Source organism: Myotis daubentonii, chromosome 13 (genome assembly GCF_963259705.1).
Source record: "Myotis daubentonii chromosome 13, mMyoDau2.1, whole genome shotgun sequence".
NCBI classification, from domain to species: Eukaryota; Metazoa; Chordata; class Mammalia; order Chiroptera; family Vespertilionidae; genus Myotis; species Myotis daubentonii.
This window is the reverse complement of record NC_081852.1, coordinates 7,041,853-7,062,045: the sequence shown is the minus strand read 5'-3', so window position 1 is coordinate 7,062,045 and position 20,193 is coordinate 7,041,853. Positions and strand designations below refer to the sequence as shown.

At 51.3% G+C, this 20,193-nt stretch overlaps 1 protein-coding gene across 1 annotated transcript in view; it reads left to right on the top strand.

Moving 5' to 3' along the window:
• Positions 1-19,220, top strand: part of VSTM4 (V-set and transmembrane domain containing 4) — a 102,123-nt gene extending 82,903 nt beyond the window's left edge. The window contains exon 8 of the mRNA XM_059662083.1: positions 17,884-19,220. Within this exon, the coding sequence (XP_059518066.1) occupies positions 17,884-18,009 (126 nt within the window). The 3' untranslated portion in view covers positions 18,010-19,220. The remainder of the gene's footprint in view (positions 1-17,883) is intronic.
• The last annotated feature ends 973 nt before the right edge of the window (positions 19,221-20,193 follow it).

Sequence of the window (20,193 nt, the reverse complement as noted above, 5' to 3'; positions counted from 1 at the left end):
GTCCCTGCCTCCTGGTCTGGGAGAGTGAGAAAGGTGGGGCCTGCTTCATTCACATCTGATGGGCAGGGCTGTGGGGGAGAGGCCCCAGGGGAGAGGAAGCAGTGCGGGAAGGGGAGGCAGACCTCAGCTTCAGCCCTCCAGCCGCCAGCAGCCAAGGACACCAAAGCTGACAGAAAGGGAAGAGATGTCACCCTCTAGACTAAGGCATTTTCCTGCCCTTCTCTGCCTCGGTCGGAGCCCACCCTCCTCACGAGGTGGCCCTGCCCACTGGTGTCCTGGCGCCCGCAGCCCTGGGTGCAGGGAGGGCGTCCTGGCGCCCACAGCCCTGGGTGCAGGGAGGGCGTCCTGGCACCCGCAGCCCTGGGTGCAGGGAGGGCTTCCTGGCGCCCACAGCCCTGGGTGCAGGGAGGGCTTCCTGGTGCCCACAGCCCTGGGTACAGGGAGGGCGTCCTGGCGCCCACAGCCCTGGGTGCAGGGAGGGTGTCCTGGCACCCGCAGCCCTGGGTGCAGGGAGGGCGTCCTGGCACTCACAGTCCTGGGTGCAGGGAGGGTTTCCTGGCACTTGCAGCCCTGGGTGCAGGGAGGGCGTCCTGGCACTCACAGCCCTGGGTGCAGGGAGGGCATCCTGGCATCTGCAGCCCTGGGTGCAGGGAGGGCGTCCTGGCATCTGCAGCCCTGGGTGCAGGGAGGCCGCGCTCCTGCTCCAGGAGAAGGTGATTGCTGTGAGCAGAGAGGAGACTGAAAGTCAAAGTTGGAAACATCTGGGCTGTGGTCCCAGGCGTTGCCCAGGGGCCTCCTGCATTGGTCTCTTGTTCCCATCCCTCCCCACGTGGCTGCCTAGGGGCTTACCTCCATCCCAGCGCTGTCCATGTCATTCCCCTTAGGACACTCTCAGGGCCCCTTCCTGTCCAGGATGGGGCGTGGCTTGCTGTGATGGTGGGGGGCGGGGCTCACAGGCCTGCCCCACCTGTCTCCTGGCACCCCACCGGTCTAGCTCCTCTTCCCAGTGGCCCCATGGCCTCTGTCCTCCCACCCACAGAGCTGGCAACTCCCCTGCAGGATGTGTTCACTCAGCACCTTCTTTTTGAGGCCTCCCGCCCCTCCAGTCCACTTTTCCACAAATCTAGGTTCGCCTGGACCTCAGAATTAATACCCGTGTGGGCCAGGGCCCTTCCCATCACCAACCCTCGTGACACGTCTCCGTTAATCTATTCCTTCTGCTTCCTGGATGCACTGTCCCTGGAGGCAATAGGGCTCACCTGCCATTGCCCAGCCACCTGCTCTCCTCCGGCCTGTGGCCACGCCCAGGCGGGCAGGCTGCTGCGCTTCCCCGCCTCCCAGTGCTGGCCGGCCCGGGGCTCCTTTCTCCTTGAACATATTGCCTGAGGGCAGCAACCTGTGCAGCCCATTTCCTCTCCAACCGGGGTCTTCAAGCCAATTCCAAACTGGTTTTCCTGACTGACTGTGGGACACCCCCTGGAAGCTGCACACATCCCCACACTTGCCCTGGTACACCTGCCCGCCTTGCCTTCCCCGCCTGCTGCACTCACAGCCCTGCCCCGGGGAGTGGCTGTCCTGTCCAGGTCTAGCTGCCTCCTCCCTCAGCCCCGTTCCCTGGGGCCCAGCCTCCCTGTTACGTTTTGGGGTGCCCAGGCTCAACCCTTTCCTCCTGCCGCTGCCCAACTGGCTCACATGCTCACGCCCTCCCTGTCCACCTGCTGCCAGGGCCTCTCCTGGGCCCCGCAGCCCTGGCCTCACCTGTGTTTCAGCGCTTCCCCCTCCACCTTGAAGTGTTCACCTGCCTGACCTGACTTTCTCCCCCGCGGCAACCATGTGACCCCTACCCTTCTCACGCTGTGAAGTCAGGTGCACTGTCCACACCTAAGTACAGACACGGACCCGTTCTTTAGTTGTGTGACATACACGTAACCTAAGACTTACTTACTACCTGTTGTAAGTGAACATCTCAGTAGTGTTAAGTACCTTCACGTTGTTGTGCCAACAATCCCCAGAAATCTTTCATCATGCCACTCTGTGCTCACCAAACACTCTCTCTCCCCTCCGCAGCCCTGCAAACCACCCTCCCACCTCCTTCTCTCTGACCCACCCTCTAGGTATCCCGCGCTGGTGGCCTCACTCAGTGTTTGTCCGTGACTGGCTTATTTCACTTGGTATAATGTCGTCAAGGATCATCCATGTTGCAACATGTGTCCGCACTTCCTTTCTTTCCAAAGCGGAGTGATACTGTGCTGTGTGTCCACGCCACATCCTGCTTACCCTGCATCTGTCCGTGGGTGCTTGGCTTGCTACGGGAATAATGCTGCCGTGAATACGGATGTGCAAGCCTCTTTGAGTCCCTGCTTTCCATCCTTTTGTATGTGTACCTAGAAGTGAAATTGCCGAAGGAAAATCAGCAATTTGTTTTGAGGGAATGAAATGACACTGTTTTCCATAGCAGCTGTGCGAGTTTACATTCCCACCAGGGAATGTTGTGCATCAGGGTTCTGACTTTCCTACGTCCTCTCCAACACTTAGCACTTGGCTTTTTGATAACAGCCACGTGGACGGCTGTGAGATGGCATCTCGCTGTGGTTTTGATTGTTGTTTCCTTGATGATCAGCAGTGCCCTTTCTGTTGTTGAATGGTAGGAGTTTTTTATATATATCTTTTTGGATATTTATCTCTTATCAGATACATAATTTGCGAGTATTTCCACCCATTCTGTCCAGTGCTTTTCCCTCTCTTGATTGTGTCCTTTGATGCACGTGTTATGTTTTCACTAGCGCTAGTTTTAAAGTCACCGAGAACCTGTCTTCCTCATTCCTGTGTCCCCAGTAGAGAACCTGGGGTTCACGGCGTGTGTGTGAAGTGGACGAATGATTGCGGGCAGGTGTCTGAGGCCGGTGCTCTAACTCTTCGCTGCTCCACGCGGGGTCCGTGGGCCAGCAGCCTGGGTGTCACCCAGACGTTGTAGGTCCCACCCTAGATCTACTGAACTCACAGCAGCATCAACACAAGGACCCCAGGTAAATGCGAGGAACATCGGAGAGCAGACACGTGCGGCTCTGGGTGGCGCCCTCTGCCGGGTCCCTGCCAGCAGGACAGTGGCTGCGGCTGCCTCCAGACGGGCCTGCTGACCCTGTTGGAAGGGAGTTCAGCCGCAAGGAACTGTGGGCTTTTCTTATTTAATCGACAAAGAAATGTAAACCCGAGGCTCTGCTTCTAAAGGGCACTGTGAATCATCATTCCTGAGGACCTTTCTGGAGAGTTTGTCCCCCCTTCAGCTGGGGACAGCCCTGCCCGGTGACCCAGGGCCTTGCGCAGGTGGAATCTGACCTGCTTGTCTGTCGGGTTTAAAGTCTGCAGCAAACCCGCTGCAAGACCAGGGCGCGCGGGTGGACAGAACAGGAGCGCGCACTTCATGATCCTGGAGAGGGAACCTGTCTGAGACCCTGCCTCCCACCGGTGGTCAGCGGGCCGGGACCAGTGCCCTGCGCAGCGCTGGTGCGAGTCAGAAAGGAGCCCCTTCGCCGGCCCGGTTCTCACGGCCCAGAACACACGGCCAGGACCAGAGCTGCTCTGAGCGGGAGAGAGAAGGCTTTGGGCACACTCGGCACCGAGAGATTCTGGGAGGATTTCAGTAATAACCCAAATGCCAGCAACATGGTTCCCGAGGACACGCGCCTCAGGTTCGTGAGGGATGTTTGTAATAAGCCTGAGGATCCCTCTTGTTGTCGCTCATTTGCTCGACAGAACTGGTTTCAGTTAGATGTGCATGAAAAGGATATATTAACCTGCATAAAATATGTGCATAATCTCGCTTTAAAATTAAAAAGGAAGAAACCCACAACCGCATGTACAATATATTACCCCGCGTAAAAGCCTTGGGAAAACCCAGAGCTTCGCTGTGCCGCGCTGGTGCCATTTCAGAGATGCGCATTCGCGCTCCCTCGGCGCCCGCAGGCCGCGGCGTCACGGGCCCTATGCATGTGGACTGGAGGGAGGAGCGCGGGGAAACGCAAGTCACTGGTTTCCTGGGCTTCTTGCCGTCGGAGAGAGTGGGGGCTCTTCCATGAGTGGGATGCGACCCTCAGGGAGAAGGGATCAGGCCTCCCAAAGTGGAAGTGGGAGCGTCTATGAGGGGCTGTTGGCCCTGACCTAGGCTGGCATGTCCTGGCAGCATGAGGTTACTCCCAACCCTGCCTCCCACCCCATCCACAGACAGCCACCAGGCGGGAGGCTCCTCGGCCACTTGGAGCCAGTGGAGGCTGGTGGAGGCTCTGCTTTTATTAACGACAGGCCACAGCGCTGTTACGTCCAGGCAGTCCTTCAGACTGATGCCACCCTCAGCCGTCCTTAGGACCCCTCCCAGAGACCACAGGGACCCTCCCCCAGAAGTGCCACGAGGAACCGCCCGCTGGGTGGCTTTGTGCTAGGAGGGGGTGACTCTGGGCTGACCGCCTCGGCCGTGTGTCCCCGTACTGCATCACTGACTCACACCGGCCACTGCGCGCCGGCCGCCCGTTCAGTCTCCAGGCGTTTACAGAGCGCCCCCGACAGGCAGTGTGCACGGTGCCGTGGGGACTGGAGCATGGGCCTCGCAGCGCCTGGTGAAGGTGGCAGAGAGGTGAACCAGGCCCAAGGCCCAGCAGACCTAGCCCATGAGCGCCCCACCTGGCTGCACAGGCCTCCCCACTTGGCCATGTGGCCTCCCCACCTGGCCGCGAGGCCTCCCTGGGGCCCGGGTGCCAGCCTGGGACGGCCAAGTGTCTGCAGGCAGCGTCCCTGCAGAGCGCTAGCTTGCTTCCCTCTCTGCTCAGCGGATTTGCTGCCTTTATTGGGCATCTCATTGCCGCAGGCATTGCCCTACTGGGAAATTGTTTCTTAACTTTTCCACTCTATTTTATTTTTGTAATCTCATGGAACAATATCATTTGTGCTCACATTTGATATTTAAAAAAACTTATTTCATTTAAAACCTCGGTTTTGAATGCAGAGCACTTCAGAGTGGTTATTAAAAGACTTTTTCAATCTCAGATTGAGAATACCAGAAATGAAGTGCCATTTCAGAGAAAGAGGAAAACATCACCATTGTATGTGTTACATCCAGCGAGGCACTTATGTCAGGAAGGAAATCTCTGTGAGAGTCTGAGTTCAGGACAAGCTAGCAATACCTTTAAGGGGCTTTGTTTCTCTGGCTGATTCAATTTTAACTTATTATTATAACTTTCTGAAGCTGAATTTATGAACTCAACAAGCACGTGGGATGTCCCAAAGGCAGCAGCCTAGTGGATTTGTGGTTAGAGCATGCATAGAGATATGAATACAAACTATGAATTCACTCGTATGCGCCCATTGCCCACGTTACATATGAACTCAACGAATGAGCTCACTTATCTACTGCTGTTTATATCTCATCTTAATGCTTGGTTTATGCCCTGTACTTTGTGTCCATGACATAATGCAAGTGGTAGTGATGGTGATGATGCCGATGAAGGTGGTGATGGTGGTGGTAATGGTGATGAAGATGCTGATGGTGCTAGAGGGTGATTGCGGTGGTGGTGATGATGGTGATGAAGGTGGTGATGGTGGTGGTAATGGTGATGAAGATGCTGATGGTGCTAGATGGTGATTGCAGTGGTGGTGATGGTGATGATGGTGATGATGTTGATGAAGGTGGTGGTGACGATAGGTGGTGATGATGGTGATGATGCTACCTCGCAATGCAGGCACGACCCCAGTGCTGACATCGGGACAGCCCTAAGCATTGTTATTATCTCCGTCTCATAAATGAAGCAGAGGCACAAAGAGGTAAATACAGCACAAGCTGCTGCAGCAGGAAGTGCCAGAGCTGGTCTGGCCAGACACCTGGCTTTCGGACCCTGTTCTTCCCCACTGGGCTCTGGGCTCTGCTGTCTCTCAGCAAAAATGCTCAGGAAAGCCCTCCAAGAATGTCAAACTCATGGCCAGAGGGCCGCATGCCTTAAACGTGCAGTTTCCTACATGCCAGGTGGCACTGAGCGTATCTCCCTAGGAACTAGGCGATATCAGCGGCGTGCTCCAGCCCACTCCATTCCAGGAGAGGGCAAGTCTATCTGGCATCTTGAAACCAGCCATTGTGGGGGGATTTCCACGCGGAATCACCAAACGCTGCAAGTTAGAGCCATTTTCTTGGAGAGCCAGTTCCTCAGCAGGTCCCAGGCCCGCTGGCTGAGGCCGTGAGCAGTGGCCCCGCCCCTGCCTGCGTAGGCAGCCCCTCTGCAGGACCGCGCGGCCACGTCCCCGCTGTTGGCCACAGGCGTGTTCTTTCTGTGCCCCTGCTTCCACACGTGTATGTGAGATGGCAGGAGTACCTTCTGCGTAGAGCTGTCTGTGCACTGAGTGAATGTTAGGGGCTACAATTACGTTCAGGCCAGAGAAGGCAGGCGGTAGCCGAGTGGACAGATGTTACAATGCTAAGGGGATACGTGCTCTGCGGGGCAATGGAGGGGAGTAAGGGGCCGGCAGAGGGACGGTGCTTAGGGTGAAAGGTCTCCTTGGAGCAGAGGCCCGACTGGTTATTCACAGCAGCAAGCCACTCTGCTATGCGGGGGAAGAACATTCCAGGCAGAGAGCACAGCCTGGCAAACACCTTGAGGTGGGCCCTGAACCAGGAGTGCTGTCCTGGTGTGTCCAAGGGCGACCGACGGCTGCAGCTGTGGTGAGCAAGCGGAGGTGTGGTGGGCCAGGCCGGAGGAGGGCCGTGCAAGATTGCGACAGGTCGGGTCCTATCGGGACCCTGGGGTTCATTCTAAATGCGATGGGAAACCGCTGGAGGATTTGCATAGAGCCGTGCACAGCATGGCGTGCGTGGCCTGTCTGTTTAGAAGGAGTATCTTTCCTACTATTGAAAAATATGTCAAGGGGCTTTTCGGCACCTGCCCAAGGCCAACCCGTCTGTTACGTGATATTTTCCAAATGATCTCTGAGTGTCTTCTCTCTGTCTCTAAATATTTCAAAGAGACGAGTTATTAAAATGACATTTACTTTATAATAATTAGCATAGTAATAATAATTCAATACTTATGTAACAACTTACTTACCAGGTAATTTTCTAATTATATTACATTTATCAATGCATTTAATCTTCAAAATAACCCTGTGAGATAGGTACTGTTTTAAATCTAACTTTACAGATGTGGGAATGGACGCACAGAAAGGCTAAGTAACTTGCCAGGGTCACACAGCTTATACATGGAAGTCCTGTGTCTGAGAGCCCATGCTCTGTGGTACCCTAGACCAGTGGTTGGCAAACTCATTAGTCAACAGAGCCAAATAGCAACAGTACAACGATTGAAATTTCTTTTGAGAGCCAGATTTTTTAAACTTAAACTAAATAGGTAGGGACATTGTTATTAACATAATTAGGGTACTCCTAAGGCTTAGGAAGAGCCACACTCAAGGGACCAAAGAGCCGCATGTGGCTCGCGAGCCGCAGTTTGCCGACCACTGCCCTAGACGGCCCCTGGCACAGTCCGATGGATCCGAGAGCGTCTCAGCTGCAGGCGGCCGGAAGACCGAGTGTGCAAGGTCGGAGAGTCTCAGTGGACGCCGACACAGAGTAGATGCCCAGACACGCTCTTCCCTGAGCACAAGCATCTCGCCAGCAGCTCTGCCAGGAAAAGTGCTTCAGGAAGGCAGCTGGGCAGCATCCATCTCCGCGCCCAGGGGAGAGAGCGGGAGTGCGACTGTGTTCGATCACGAAGCGGTCCCTGCGCCACTGCAGGTCTCATGTATCCGGACCCTCCCGAGAGCATCATCTGTAATAACATTTTCGCTTCCCAAACACGCGTGGCTTAAATCTAGAGACAGTCATCTCTCTAACGACTTGCATAGCCTCGGGCCTTTCGGGCCCGGTCACTCGGCCACTTCTGGGCACTAAGCCAGGGGCATGTGACTGTCCTGCCAAATTCATTCTGGGAATATTCTTTGCTCAGCAGCCTGTGACTTCTCCAGACTCAAGAGAGTGCTGTGAATTTCTCAAGATTTCCGAGTGACTTGGTCCAGCCTCAGGTGCCGACAAGCCTGGGTAGGACTTTGAAACTTTCATCTCCATCCGGGGCCTCTCTGAGCGCCACATCCTTCTAGTCTATGCAAGTCCCAGAGAACACGGTTATGTATTGGCCATTAATCGCTGGGTAGCCCTGTGAAGGCTGGGTGCGGGTAGGAGTCTGCAGATAGAGCCCAGATGGGACTCAGGTACAGATCTCTGAGGCAGCAGTGGGAGGCCGCATGTGGTTCTCTGAGGGCACCTGTGTCTCCATGGGCAGTGACCGAGGGTCCTGGTCCCTGGCCCAGATTGTTAAGGGAAGTCTGGGCCGCAGTCACCGCCGGTGCTGGGCTTGGGGGGGCAGCGGTCCCAGCCCTCGGCTCTGAGTGAGCATCTGGGATCAGTTATGCTGCTGGAGCCAGAGGTCCACGTGGAGCACGGAATTCCTGGAGGAGACGCACGTGTGGACCTGGAGTGTGGCTCCGTGGTCACCTCACAGAACGTCTCCGTTACACCATCAACACTTCTCAGCTTCGTGCTTCCGCCTGGCCAGCGGGCACCTCTAATCAGGAGTCTGTGGGCACCTCACCCCCAGCCTTGCCAAACGGAGCTGCACCCCTATCAGCCGCACTGCTCGGCACCGGTTCCTTCCTCGGAGGCGAAGAACCTGGCGGGAAGCTAGGGGTCACCTGCAGGCATTTCCGTGGATGTCTCTCCTGCTCCCCACTGTCTGCCCCGTCAGTGCCTCCGTGCACCTGCCCTCAGACGGTCTTCAGTGCTGCACCCCTAGGTCCTCTGCCCCCGACACCGCGCAGGGCTCCCGGCCTCTGCTGCAGGGGGTCAGCTCCCTCCCCCTCAGCCCCTTGACTGACTCTCACGCCGCCCACAGAGCAGTGCCGGCCCGTTCTGAAAACCCACTTTCCCACGTTTAGGATTTGTGCCAATAAAGCTTTCCCATTGTCTTTGGAAAGTCGCCATTTCCCCACTGGGATCTCGGGGACTGTGTCTGCCTGGCTGGCTCGCCTGGGTCCAGACCTTCACACAGAGCCTTGGGCCTTGGTCACGTGTAAGAATCCAGACTCCAGCCAGCAACGGCTGCATGACCTTGAGCAGGTCACCTGCCTTTATTCTTATTTAATTTTACTTTTTATTGATTTTAGAGAGGGAGAAAGCAGCGGAGGAGAGAGAGAGAGAGAGAGAGAGAGAGAGAGAGAGAGAGAGAGAGACATTTATTGGTTGCCTCCTGCGTGTGCCCTGACCAGGAATCGAACCCACAACCTTCTGGTGCACAGGATGCTGCTCAAACCAACTGAGCCATCCTGGCCAGGACAGTTACCTGCCCTCTCAAGCCTGTTGGCTCATCTGTGAAGTGGGCATAACCACTGGGCCCGCCCCATAAGGCTGGTGTGAGGGCCGAATGAGAGAGTGAAGATTAGTTACCATTTGCTAAGTTCAGATTCTCAAACAACACTCTGCCACCTCCCAAGTCACTTCAGATCATGTCCTGTGTGCCATTATTTAACCTCTCTGTCTGGGAAAGATGTCTCTTTTGTTCATTTTGATTTACTTTCATTTACCTTGCATCTCAGGGAACTCAACCTCTTCTCTTCATAATATGTTTAAGCATAAATAGATACACCAGTCGGCAGGCCTGGGTAACTCAAAATCAAGTCAAGTTCCTATCCAAGACACTCTGATTCCAACAGGCCCACTAGGGACCACAGCAACCTCTCCCTCCTGAGGGGACCCAGCGAGGGCCCTTCATCAAACGGAGCCTCACTGAGCACACAGCCCCTCAGTGCCAGACTCTCCGTGTCCTCGCATGATGAGGAACATTGTTTTACCAGGCACTACTCTGCTGAATAAAGAATGAGCACTTATCTTGGAGGGGAGAGGAAGTCTGCTGGGTACTATGCAATTCTCTCCTGGGTAAATGGATTCCTGATAGTGCAGCTCCAGGAGAACTGCAGTCACGTTTTTAACTGCAAGGTGCCGTTAGCATAAGCATCCATGTCCTGGGTATTGATCTGAGCTGTGATAATGGTGTTACCCACTGAGCTTCTGACATCGGAGAACTTGCTGGGGCTGCAATTGCATTTTTCTTTTATTTCTGCAACTTAATTCCACCTGCGCAGTCAACTGTGATCCCTATGAAAAGGGGTGGCTTTGCTGGAGTCTGCACAGAATTTGAAATCTCTCTCTCCTGGTTGGAATGTTAATCTTTGGCTTGAATCCTGGAAACACATCTATAAAATGAAATACTCAAAATTACCAATGAGAGGCTTGAAGACTGGACGCTCCCGGAGGTGCACGGCTCCTGAATCTTTGAGTTGACTTCCTAGTTTTAGTCCCATGAAGTCAGTTCTCCGTGTAGGCGCCCTTTCTATTCCCTAGAACTGGGGAAAGAGCTCACAGTAGAGGCGGAGGCCCAGCTTTCAGGCTTCCACCTGCTGCTGCCTCCCTCAGCACCCAGGGAGGTGACGGGAGATGGGAGACATGCCTTCCAGCCCCTGACACTGGTGAAGAGGCCAGAGGCTCACTGCGGTAGAAAGGACTCTGTGATCATGTTCCTGATCCTTCTGAGGGGTTGCTGTGCTGGGGGGGGGGGGGACCGAATGTGGTGGTGTCAGTGAGCACTGGAGTGCACACCTGGGATCAGCGAGGTCTTAAGGAAAGACCACTAGAACCTACTAGAATAGCCAAAGAAGAAATACTACACACCACGTGTGCACAAGTAATAGAGCGAACGGAACTCTCAGGCCTGCTGGCAGGAGGGGAGAATGGCGCATTCCTGGACAAGCACTTTGGCAGGCTCTTGTAGAGTTAAGCATATGCTGTTCACCTCACCCAGCAAACCCACTCACGGTGTTTACTCTGAGTAGTAAAAACGCCTTTCGAAAACCTGCACGTGAATATTTATAGCAACTCTGTTCACAACTGCCAAAAACTTGAAATAGCCAAATGCCCTCAGCGTGTGAATGGATAAGCAGACTGCAGTGCATGGCACACCAGAGTCCTCCTCACAACCAAAAGGAAGAGATGGTGAATATATGCAGAACTTTGGATGAATGGAGGGAATTACACTGAAAGAAAAAGCCAATCTCAAAAGGTTACACATGGTATGAGTCCTTTCATATGACATCCTCTAAGAGACAAGACCCCATTGACTGGAAACAGATGGGGGTTCCAGGGCAGAGCTGGAGGGAAGACGTGACCACAGGGGTGGCGTGGGGGTGACAGAACTGCTGTGTGCCCTGTCACGGAGATGGCACTCATCTGCACGTGTGTTAAAGTGCAGGCACTGTCCATCTAAAAACACTTTCACTGCCTGTCACTTAAGGAAATTAAATTGAAAATATGTGGAAAGTCCTCTTTGTGCCACTGGAAGACGTAGCAGGAGGCACCGCGAGTAGAAGTGCAGTCTTAGGGCCGGGTGCCCAGCGTCAAGCCCCGCCGTGGGGACAGCGCAGCGAGGGCGGGAGCTGTGGGCTGGGGTTCTACCTGCGAAGGCTCCAGGGCCTCTCTGGTCTTGCTCCCCAGTGAACGGGGTGAATGCATCTGTCCCCCTCCTCTGCTGTCCACACCAGATGCGCTGAGAGCTGTATGCCCACCCTGAGCAGGGAGTCCCTCTCCTCTCTTGGACAGAAGCCATGCCCTCTCCTTCCCTTCTCTCTAATGCGTCAGTTTGCTCAGGCTCCACAGCACAGTACCACCGACCGGGCAGCTGAAGCGACAGAAATTCACTCCTCAGAGTCCTGGGGGCCAGGCGTCTGCGACCCGGGGGTTAGAGGGTTATTTTCCGATCCTTCGCCGTGGCGTGTGGATGGCTGCCCTCTCCTGTGTCGTCACGTGGTCTTCCTGCTGTATGTCTCTGTGTCCTCATGTCCTTTTCTTACAGGGGCATCAGTCATGTTAGATTAGGGCCCACTCCAATGACCGCACTTTACCTCATTACCTACTTAAACCCCATCTGCAGATGCAGTCATATTCTGAGGTGCCGGGGGTTAGGGTTTCCTCATATGAATTTTGCAGGAACACAATTCAGCCCATACAACTAATTTTCTAGAATCTCTTTCTTATCTGTCAAAATGTATCCAGGGCTATTTAGTTTAGGTAGCTCTTTGTAACTCATAAATAATTCAGAACACAGACAAATGGATAATATTTTAACCGATTCTCTAGTGAGAAGGTGCTGACGCCAAAACATTTATTTATTCAACATCTTCTCTAACGTCAGCATTGCATACATCATCTCATTTAAATCCTCACTTACATCAACAAGGTGCATCCCTGAAGGCCTGTGATGGGACTGGTCCAAGGTCACCCAGCTGACATTTGCATCGAGGTCCAAGGTCCTCTGGTACCTACGCTCTGTGGTCAGCTACAGGTCGATGCCTCGGGGCCTCTCTGCTCACCTCCTCTTGGTGGACACTTCCACGGAGCTGAGAGGTCGAAGACCTTTCTTTCCTCCTGCCCTCCTTGGACGCATCGCTATGCGTCTATATCTGAACCGCATCCCCCTTGCTCATGGAACCCCCCTGCAGACTAAGGAGCAGGTTCTCCCTGGCTGGGAGGAAATGTGTGAAAAGTGAGGTTAAAGATACATTAAATAGTGGGGTCTAGAACATACAAGATACCAGGCAGTGGAACATAAATACTGAGCCTCTATTGGAGGGACAGAAAGGGAAGCCGACCAGGAGTCTGGCTGATAAAAAGGAAAAGAGTAAAGCCACACAGTCCTGGGAAAGAGGAAACGACCCCGCTTCTCACAGGCTCAGAAAGTTCTAGGCTTTTTCTAAGGGACCCCACCTGGGTGCCCAGCAGTTGCTCCACATCAGCTGTCTGAACCTCCCCGGCCAGTAAAGATGGCAACATGGGGCACGAGTGTCAGGCTCAGGCCTGAGGCCTGGAAACCTGCTTCTAGCACTTTCCTTGGTGTCTCAGTACCTAGAGCCAGTTGAAGAGCATTTCAGCTTGTAGCCTGCGTGCCAAGGGCCTATACACTGTACTTCCTGCACCCCCGAGCGGAGGAGGCTCAGAGGGAGTTGTTCTGAGGGCCAGCAGATGTCAGGGAATGTCTTGATTCATCTTCTGAGACCCCTTGCCTCAGGCACTAGGAGTGACTCCTTAGCTTAAACCCAGGGCCGGCTCGCGCTGCCAAGGTTGTGGTCGTCACTGGCGTACCAGCAAGGCTCTGTGGCAGGTCCTCCCCCTGGTCCGCCCATGCAGCTACTGTACCTTACATCTGCGCCTGCGCCTGGGTTTATCGCCAGCCCTCGCGTCCTCCCTAGTCCTACTGATAGGCTGAGCCTTTTCTCTGAGCTGCGTCTCAATGCACCTGACCCTCCACTAAACCCTGGGTGCAAAGGAAGGTAGCATGGTGACCCTGTGCGGAGTCCCCACTGGCCCCCTTTCCCCGGCCTTTGGGAGTTTTTTCCAGTGAAGCACGCTGGGAAATGTAATTAGCACATGGTTGATTGTGCCAGCCAAGAGTGCATGCCAGAAACACAAGAGGTTCTTTAAGGGTGCCAAGGACTGACATCATGCATCTTCTGTTGGAAACTGTATACACTTCACAAGTTGGAGGCTCCTGTGTGCTGCCTCATATCTTCAATCAAATTATTATATCCTAGAAATATGCATAAGGGAAATGATTCGACACACTCTGTGGAGGCGGGGGTTGGTGCTTGTAGCGGTAATTGAAGTACCTTTCCACTTATGAAAGTACTAATTTTATTTGTTTTTATTGCTTTTCTAGATGCAATTATTTATTTAGTGTGCTTTGGCTTTATTAGATTATGTTTACTATAGGAACATCATGAAAATGTATGAATACCACACACCAGCCACGCCAGCCTGGCGACCTGCATTGAGAGAGCTAGTGTTATTTTTCATATCCAAACGTAATGGGATAACTTAAGAATAAACAGATAATCTACACTAGAAAACAATGCGATTTCATAGTAATGCAATAAAACACCTGGACAATATGATTTCATAAATCCTGGCTCTAAAATTTACATGAGTTGGGTTTTGAGTGCTTATCTGAGGACACATGGCATTTCTAAATGGAACCATAATGGGAAATGCAATTAAACCGACGGCAGGACGGGACGGGCTTTTTGTTGGCTGGTGAGATATGATGACTGAGAAGCAATGTAGAGCTTGGGTGTCAGAAGACAAACAGGGGGCTCTCATCCCTGTAAATGCCCTTAACTTGGAAATGTCAATGTGGCCAGTCTGTGGAGGTGGCTTGGCAGTCGGCCCCCGATGGGGCGGCCACAAGTTCTGCTGTATTCTCTTCGTCTCCTGTTCCCTGTCCCTGTTATGATGTTTCACTCAAAAGAAAAGGGGTTTTCTGCTTTGGGCATGCTTTTAAGAAACTTAAACGAACGGTTCATTTGCTCTGAATTTTTGTGAGATAACCAAGATATAAGCACAAAAGAGCAGAATTCAAAACAAAACAACAGCACAACGAAAGCCAAAAGAACAAAACACAGCAACGTGGCTGCGTATGGGAAATCAGGTGTCTTTTGTGACTGTAAATTAGCCAATGCCTTTTATTTTTCTAATTATGAATTAGAATTATTTAGCACATTGTTTATATGCATGTGCCTACCACAAAGTATGTGATGGAGGGAGCCTCCCTGGCCAGAGGGGTCAATGGCACCAGGTCCTGATGTTTCCAGCAGGTTCTGAGGGTTTTCTAAGCATCCTATATAATAAAACCCTAATATGCAAATCAACTGAACAGCAGAACCACCAGTCGCTGTGATGCACACTGACTACCAGGGGGCAGATGCTCAATGCAGGTGCTGCCCCTTGGTGGTCAGTGCACTCCCACAGGGGGAGCGCCGCTTAGCCAGAAGCTGGGCTCACGGTTGATGAGCGCAGCAGGGGTGGCGGGAGCTTCTCTTGCCTCGGCAGCAGCGCTAAGGACCCTTCAGGGGATGTCCAACTGCCAGCTTAGGCTCACTGTGAGCCCACTAAACCAGCAGTTGGACATCTCCCGAGGGGTCCCGGACTGGAAGAGGGCACAGGCCAGGTTGAGAAACCTGCCACCCTCAGTGCACGGAAGTCATGCACCAGGCCTCTAGTATAAGTATATGCACGTCTGTTTACTCACACACACATTTACACAAATGGCGGTAAAGCATGTGGTATACATATAGCTCCATCATTCCTTGGAGAGACTGTGGCATATGCTCCATGTAGAATGCACCAGTCTCTGTTGATGCTCATTTAACTGTTTCCAGGTTTTTGCTGCGCCAATAAACACCCTCACCAACGATGTACAAGAGGACCTATTTCCTTCTATTTCTTGTGGCAATCTTTCTTTAAAATTTATTCAAGTATAGATAACATACAATGTTATATTAGTTTTAGGTGTACAGCTAGTGGTCCGACGTTTGTATTCCTGATGATGTGATCACCGCGATAAGTCTAGTGCCCATCTGTCACGGTGCAGAGCTATTGCGATATCATCACTGTGTTCCCCGTGCTGTGTGTTACATCCCGTGACTTGCCTGTTTTATAACTGGAACCTGTGCTTCCTATTTCCCTTCAGCTGTTTCACCCATCTCCCACTCTCCCTTCAGGCAACCATCAGTGTATTCTCCTGAAAGACAAAAACTGAGGTCAAAGTGTGATAGTAAGTCCCACTTCTCTTGTTAGGAGGAAGGCTGGCTCTCCCTTCGCTGTCGGTCATTTGTGTCTCCTCCCCTGTGAGCTCTCTGGTCCTGCCCGTTATTTTTTCTTTGTTGAATTGTAAAGCCCTTTGATGTGAGTTACAAATATTTCCTCATTTTTTCAGTTGTCCTTTGACTTTACTTAGAGACTATGTTGCCATATATAGCATGGAAATATCCTTATCCTTTCTCCATCGCTTCCAAATTTTGTATCATACTTTGAAATACACTTCACATGCTGAAATTATTTTTAATGTTTTCACACATTCTTCTAGCACTTTTGTGAGTTTATTTTCCACATTAAAATGTTAAATTCATCTGGAACTTCTCTGGTATAAAGACTGATACAGGGATATAATATATTTTTCAAATGGCTACCCAAGTATCCTGCCACCATTTATTGAAAAATAATATTTGGGTTAACTTCTGGATTTTCTAATCAGTTCCATTTGTCTATTCATTTGCCAGCACCACAATATTTTAATGATTGCAGTTTATACTTCTAAAATCCTTGGAATTGGATCACCAAATATTTATTTCAATGATGTTCCTTAAACATGGTAAATATATGCATATTTATGCCTATTCTATTCAAAATTCATTTTTAAAAAGGTTATTAAATTTTATCAGATGAATTTCCAGTATCTATAAAGATAACAAAATGGTTTTTCATCTATTACTATTGTAAATTATAGTAATAGATTTTGCACTCCTGAAAGAAAATTAACTTAACATGATTATCTAACTTTTAATATACTTCTTCATTCTCACTGAGTAAATTTGGTTTAAAATTTATATTAATAAATGAGATTGTTCTAAAATATGAATTTTTAAATGTTTTATGCACTGGATAATTTTAATTATATTGGAATTATCTGTTCCTTAAAGAAAGTTTTTTCTTAGAAATTCTCCTATAAAACTGCCTATTTGTGCAAGAGAGCTTTTGACAATATTTTTTCTTTCTCCTTTTCCCTCCTTTAGGCTCTCTTCCTTTTTTCACTTTCTTTTATTTTGTTGATGATAATTAGTACATTCATATTTGTTAGAGTTTAATGCTTCTAATTTATATTTTTCTGGGACATTACCCATTTTATCCCATATTTCCAGTTTTTTGCAGTAAGTTGAGCAAAGTAGTTTTTTAATTTCAAAGTTTTTCTTTATTTACATTATATTCCCTTTCTTATTTCTTATTTTATTCATTTGTCTTTTCCCTTTTATATATTTTCAGTTTATTTTTTATTTATTTATTTTTAATATATTTTTATTGATTTCAGAGAGGAAGGGAAAGGGAGAGAAGAGAGATAGAAACATCAGTGATGAGAGAGAATCATTGCTCGGCTGCTTCCTGCATGCCCCCCACTGGGGATCAAGCCCGAAACCCAAGCATGTGCCTTTGACTGGAATCAAACCTGGGACCCTTTAGTCTGCAGGCCAATGCTCTGTCCACTGAGCCAAACTGGCTAGGGCTATTTTCAGTTTATTTATTTTATTGTTCTCAAAGCACAAGTTTTTGGATGTTTCTACTAATTCAACTGTCTTTTTGTTTTCTGATTCACACAGCCTGGTTTTAATTTACTGGTCCTTTGCTTTAATTTAATTTATTTATTTTGTTCTTTTTCTAACTTCTTCAGCTGGATGCTTCATCCATTTAACTCATATTGCTTAATATAAATATTTAAGTCTGATTTTTCACTGAGTACTGTATTTTTTAGGTTCTGGCAAGTATTATTTTGTTTATCATTATTTCCCAGATATTCTGAAACTTTAATTTCATATGGCTCAAGTCATTTCAGAGAATTTCTAGATGGTAGCATTCTAGTTTTGCTATTAATTTCTAAGATTTTTGTTTCTGTCTTTTTTCCTTTAGATCAGAGACTGTTAGTGACATTGTTTTCACTTTTCAGAATTAAAGTTTACTTTGGCCTCCTGTTTAATTAATTTTTGCCAGTGTTCTATGTTGACTTGAATTAAATCATGGTGTCTCTGCAGGGCACAGTGGTCTGTGCATGACGATAAGATGTGTGTATTACTTTATTCAGGTTCTATATGTCCTTGTAAATTTGTGTGCACTTGTTCCCCTTTGAATGCAATGAGAATGTGAGCCTGTGAATGAGCGTGCGTGGAGCCCACGGTGCTCACAGCAAGGCTGTGTGCTGTGTCTTTCAGCCGCGGATTGCCGAGGAGAACCTGACCTACGCCGAGCTGGAGCTGACCAAGCCCCCGCGGACAGCCAAGGGCATCCCCACCAGCACTGTCTATGCCCAGATCCTCTTCCAGGAGAACACGCTGTAGCCCGTCCTCTTCCGTGGTCCTGTTCAACTCTGCCACCCAGTTATTTATGAGCCCTTGGAAGCGAAGTCCTTGTTTTTGCATTTTCACTTGTGCCTTCTGTGAGGCGGGGATCCCTCTCTTAGGGCGTTCCGGTGCCTTTAGAGGTGCCGGGCTCCTCCCCTCAAGAGTGGGGCCCTGGCCCGTGGACAAGTCTTCTGGGACAGTGTTTTCTGGGTATCCAAGGAGATGCTCTGCTGAGCCAACCCCCTTCCCAGTTTCAGCTTCTTCCTCTGGATTTTAATTTTTACTTCTTAATATTAATCTTTTATCTTCCTGTGTCTGTGATATTAAGCTCGTGGTATATAGTATAGCTAGAGGAATGCCACTATAGGCCAAGGCGTGAGTGGTAGATATGGACTGATTGGTTTTCAGAAGATCAGACAGCCTTGCCAGGGCCCCCAGAGCAGAGCAAATGGCTTATTGCCCCCAGTTACTCCACAAGGCGCCCTTGTAAACAGATGCCCTGACCCTGCGATTTAAGGGGAGACAGGCATGTGGTGGGGAAGTCTGAGGTCTAATGGACAACGAACTGTCTCTGACGCCCCCACCACAGACAAGCAGAGCCCTGCTACGGGCCCACCCCTGCGGCAGCATGGACCAGCCCTGCACAGAAATAGGCATCCTCCAAAAAGGCCTTACGCTTTTCCAGAGGAGCAGGGGCTGCCATCCTGACACCGAGGAAGCGGCCTCCGGGATCTGGGCCGAGGCCACCACTCCGACTGGATGTCTACTCCCTGGAGCGCGGTGTTGCCAGGCCCTCAGGGTGGAGCTTCGCAGAGCAAGTCCAGGGAGGAGGGCCTGTGGCTAGACAGTGCTCATGTGTCTAGGGAGCGTGGGAAGTGCATGCCCTGGGAAGGCGGTCCTAAGGACCCTACTGTGCAAAGGACCTTGCCCTCCTGAACCTGCGTGCACTTCCTGGTGGGTTTGGGTGGGGGTCCGGCAGGATCGTGTGGCGTAGTTGCCCAGGGCCTCACTGAAGACGACTCGTTCTCGCGAGGGCCATCCTGCCAACCGTGTGGTTAAGGACACTGCTTTCTGCGTGAGTGCGCCCTGGGTTACTATTGCCCATGACAGACATTGTTTGGTTACGTATGGACCATGTACATGTGATAAATTACATACTTTAAACACAGCCTTGAGTGTAAGCGGTGCCCCTTGTGCAGCCATGTGAATTTCACTTGGTCAAGTGTCTTATCCTCTAATCGTCTCAGACTCATGTTATCTAATAAAAGAGAAACATGCAAATTGACCATACCTCTGCTACACCCACAAGCCACACCCACAAGTCATTCCCACAAGCCAATCAGGAGCGAGTATGCAAATAAACCCAACCAAGATAGTGGTGGCCAAGGAGCTGGAGCAAACAGGAGGCTTGGGTTGCCCCCGGTGATGGAGGAAACCAAGCTTCCCACCTGCCCTGGCTGGCTGTGGGCTCCGCTCAAGGCTACAAAGTTTCAATTATAGAAGATAAATGCCAGATACCTGCTTCCAGCCGCTGTGGTCTCTGCTCAAGGAGGGGCTGGGAGCCTGGGTTTCCCGGGGCTGTGGCCAGCTGGCAAACAGCCCTCAGCCCCTCACCCAGGATGGCCAGCCACCCCAGTGGGGACCCCCACCCTGAAGGTGGTGTGGCCAGCCTGAAAACAGCCCTCAGCCCCCACCCAGGCTGGCCATGCACCCAAAGGGGACCCCCACCCTGAAGGGGGTGTGGTCAGTTTGAAAACAGCCCTCAGCCCCTCACCCAGGCTGGTCACAACCCCCCGCCCCCCAGCAGGGACCCTCACCCTATGGGGGTGTGGCCGGCCTGTAAACCACCACAGGCCGCTCGCCCAGGCTGCCCCACGCTCTAAGGGAACCGCCACCCTGATCCAGGACACCCTTCAGGGCAAACAAGCCGGCCCCCACCCATGCACCAGGCCTCTATCTATACTAATAAAAGGGTAATATGCTAATTAGACTGGGAGACCTTCCAGGAGACCTTCTGGACAAAGCCATGGTGGCGGGGCCAAGGTAGAGGAGGTTAGAGGCCCAGAGGGGAGGGCAGTTGTGGGTGATCGGGCTGGTGGGGAGCGGGGCCATTGGGGTTAAGCAGACCAGCAGGGGGGCCAGTTGGGGGCAAGCAGGCCATCAGTGGGGGGTCAGTTGGAG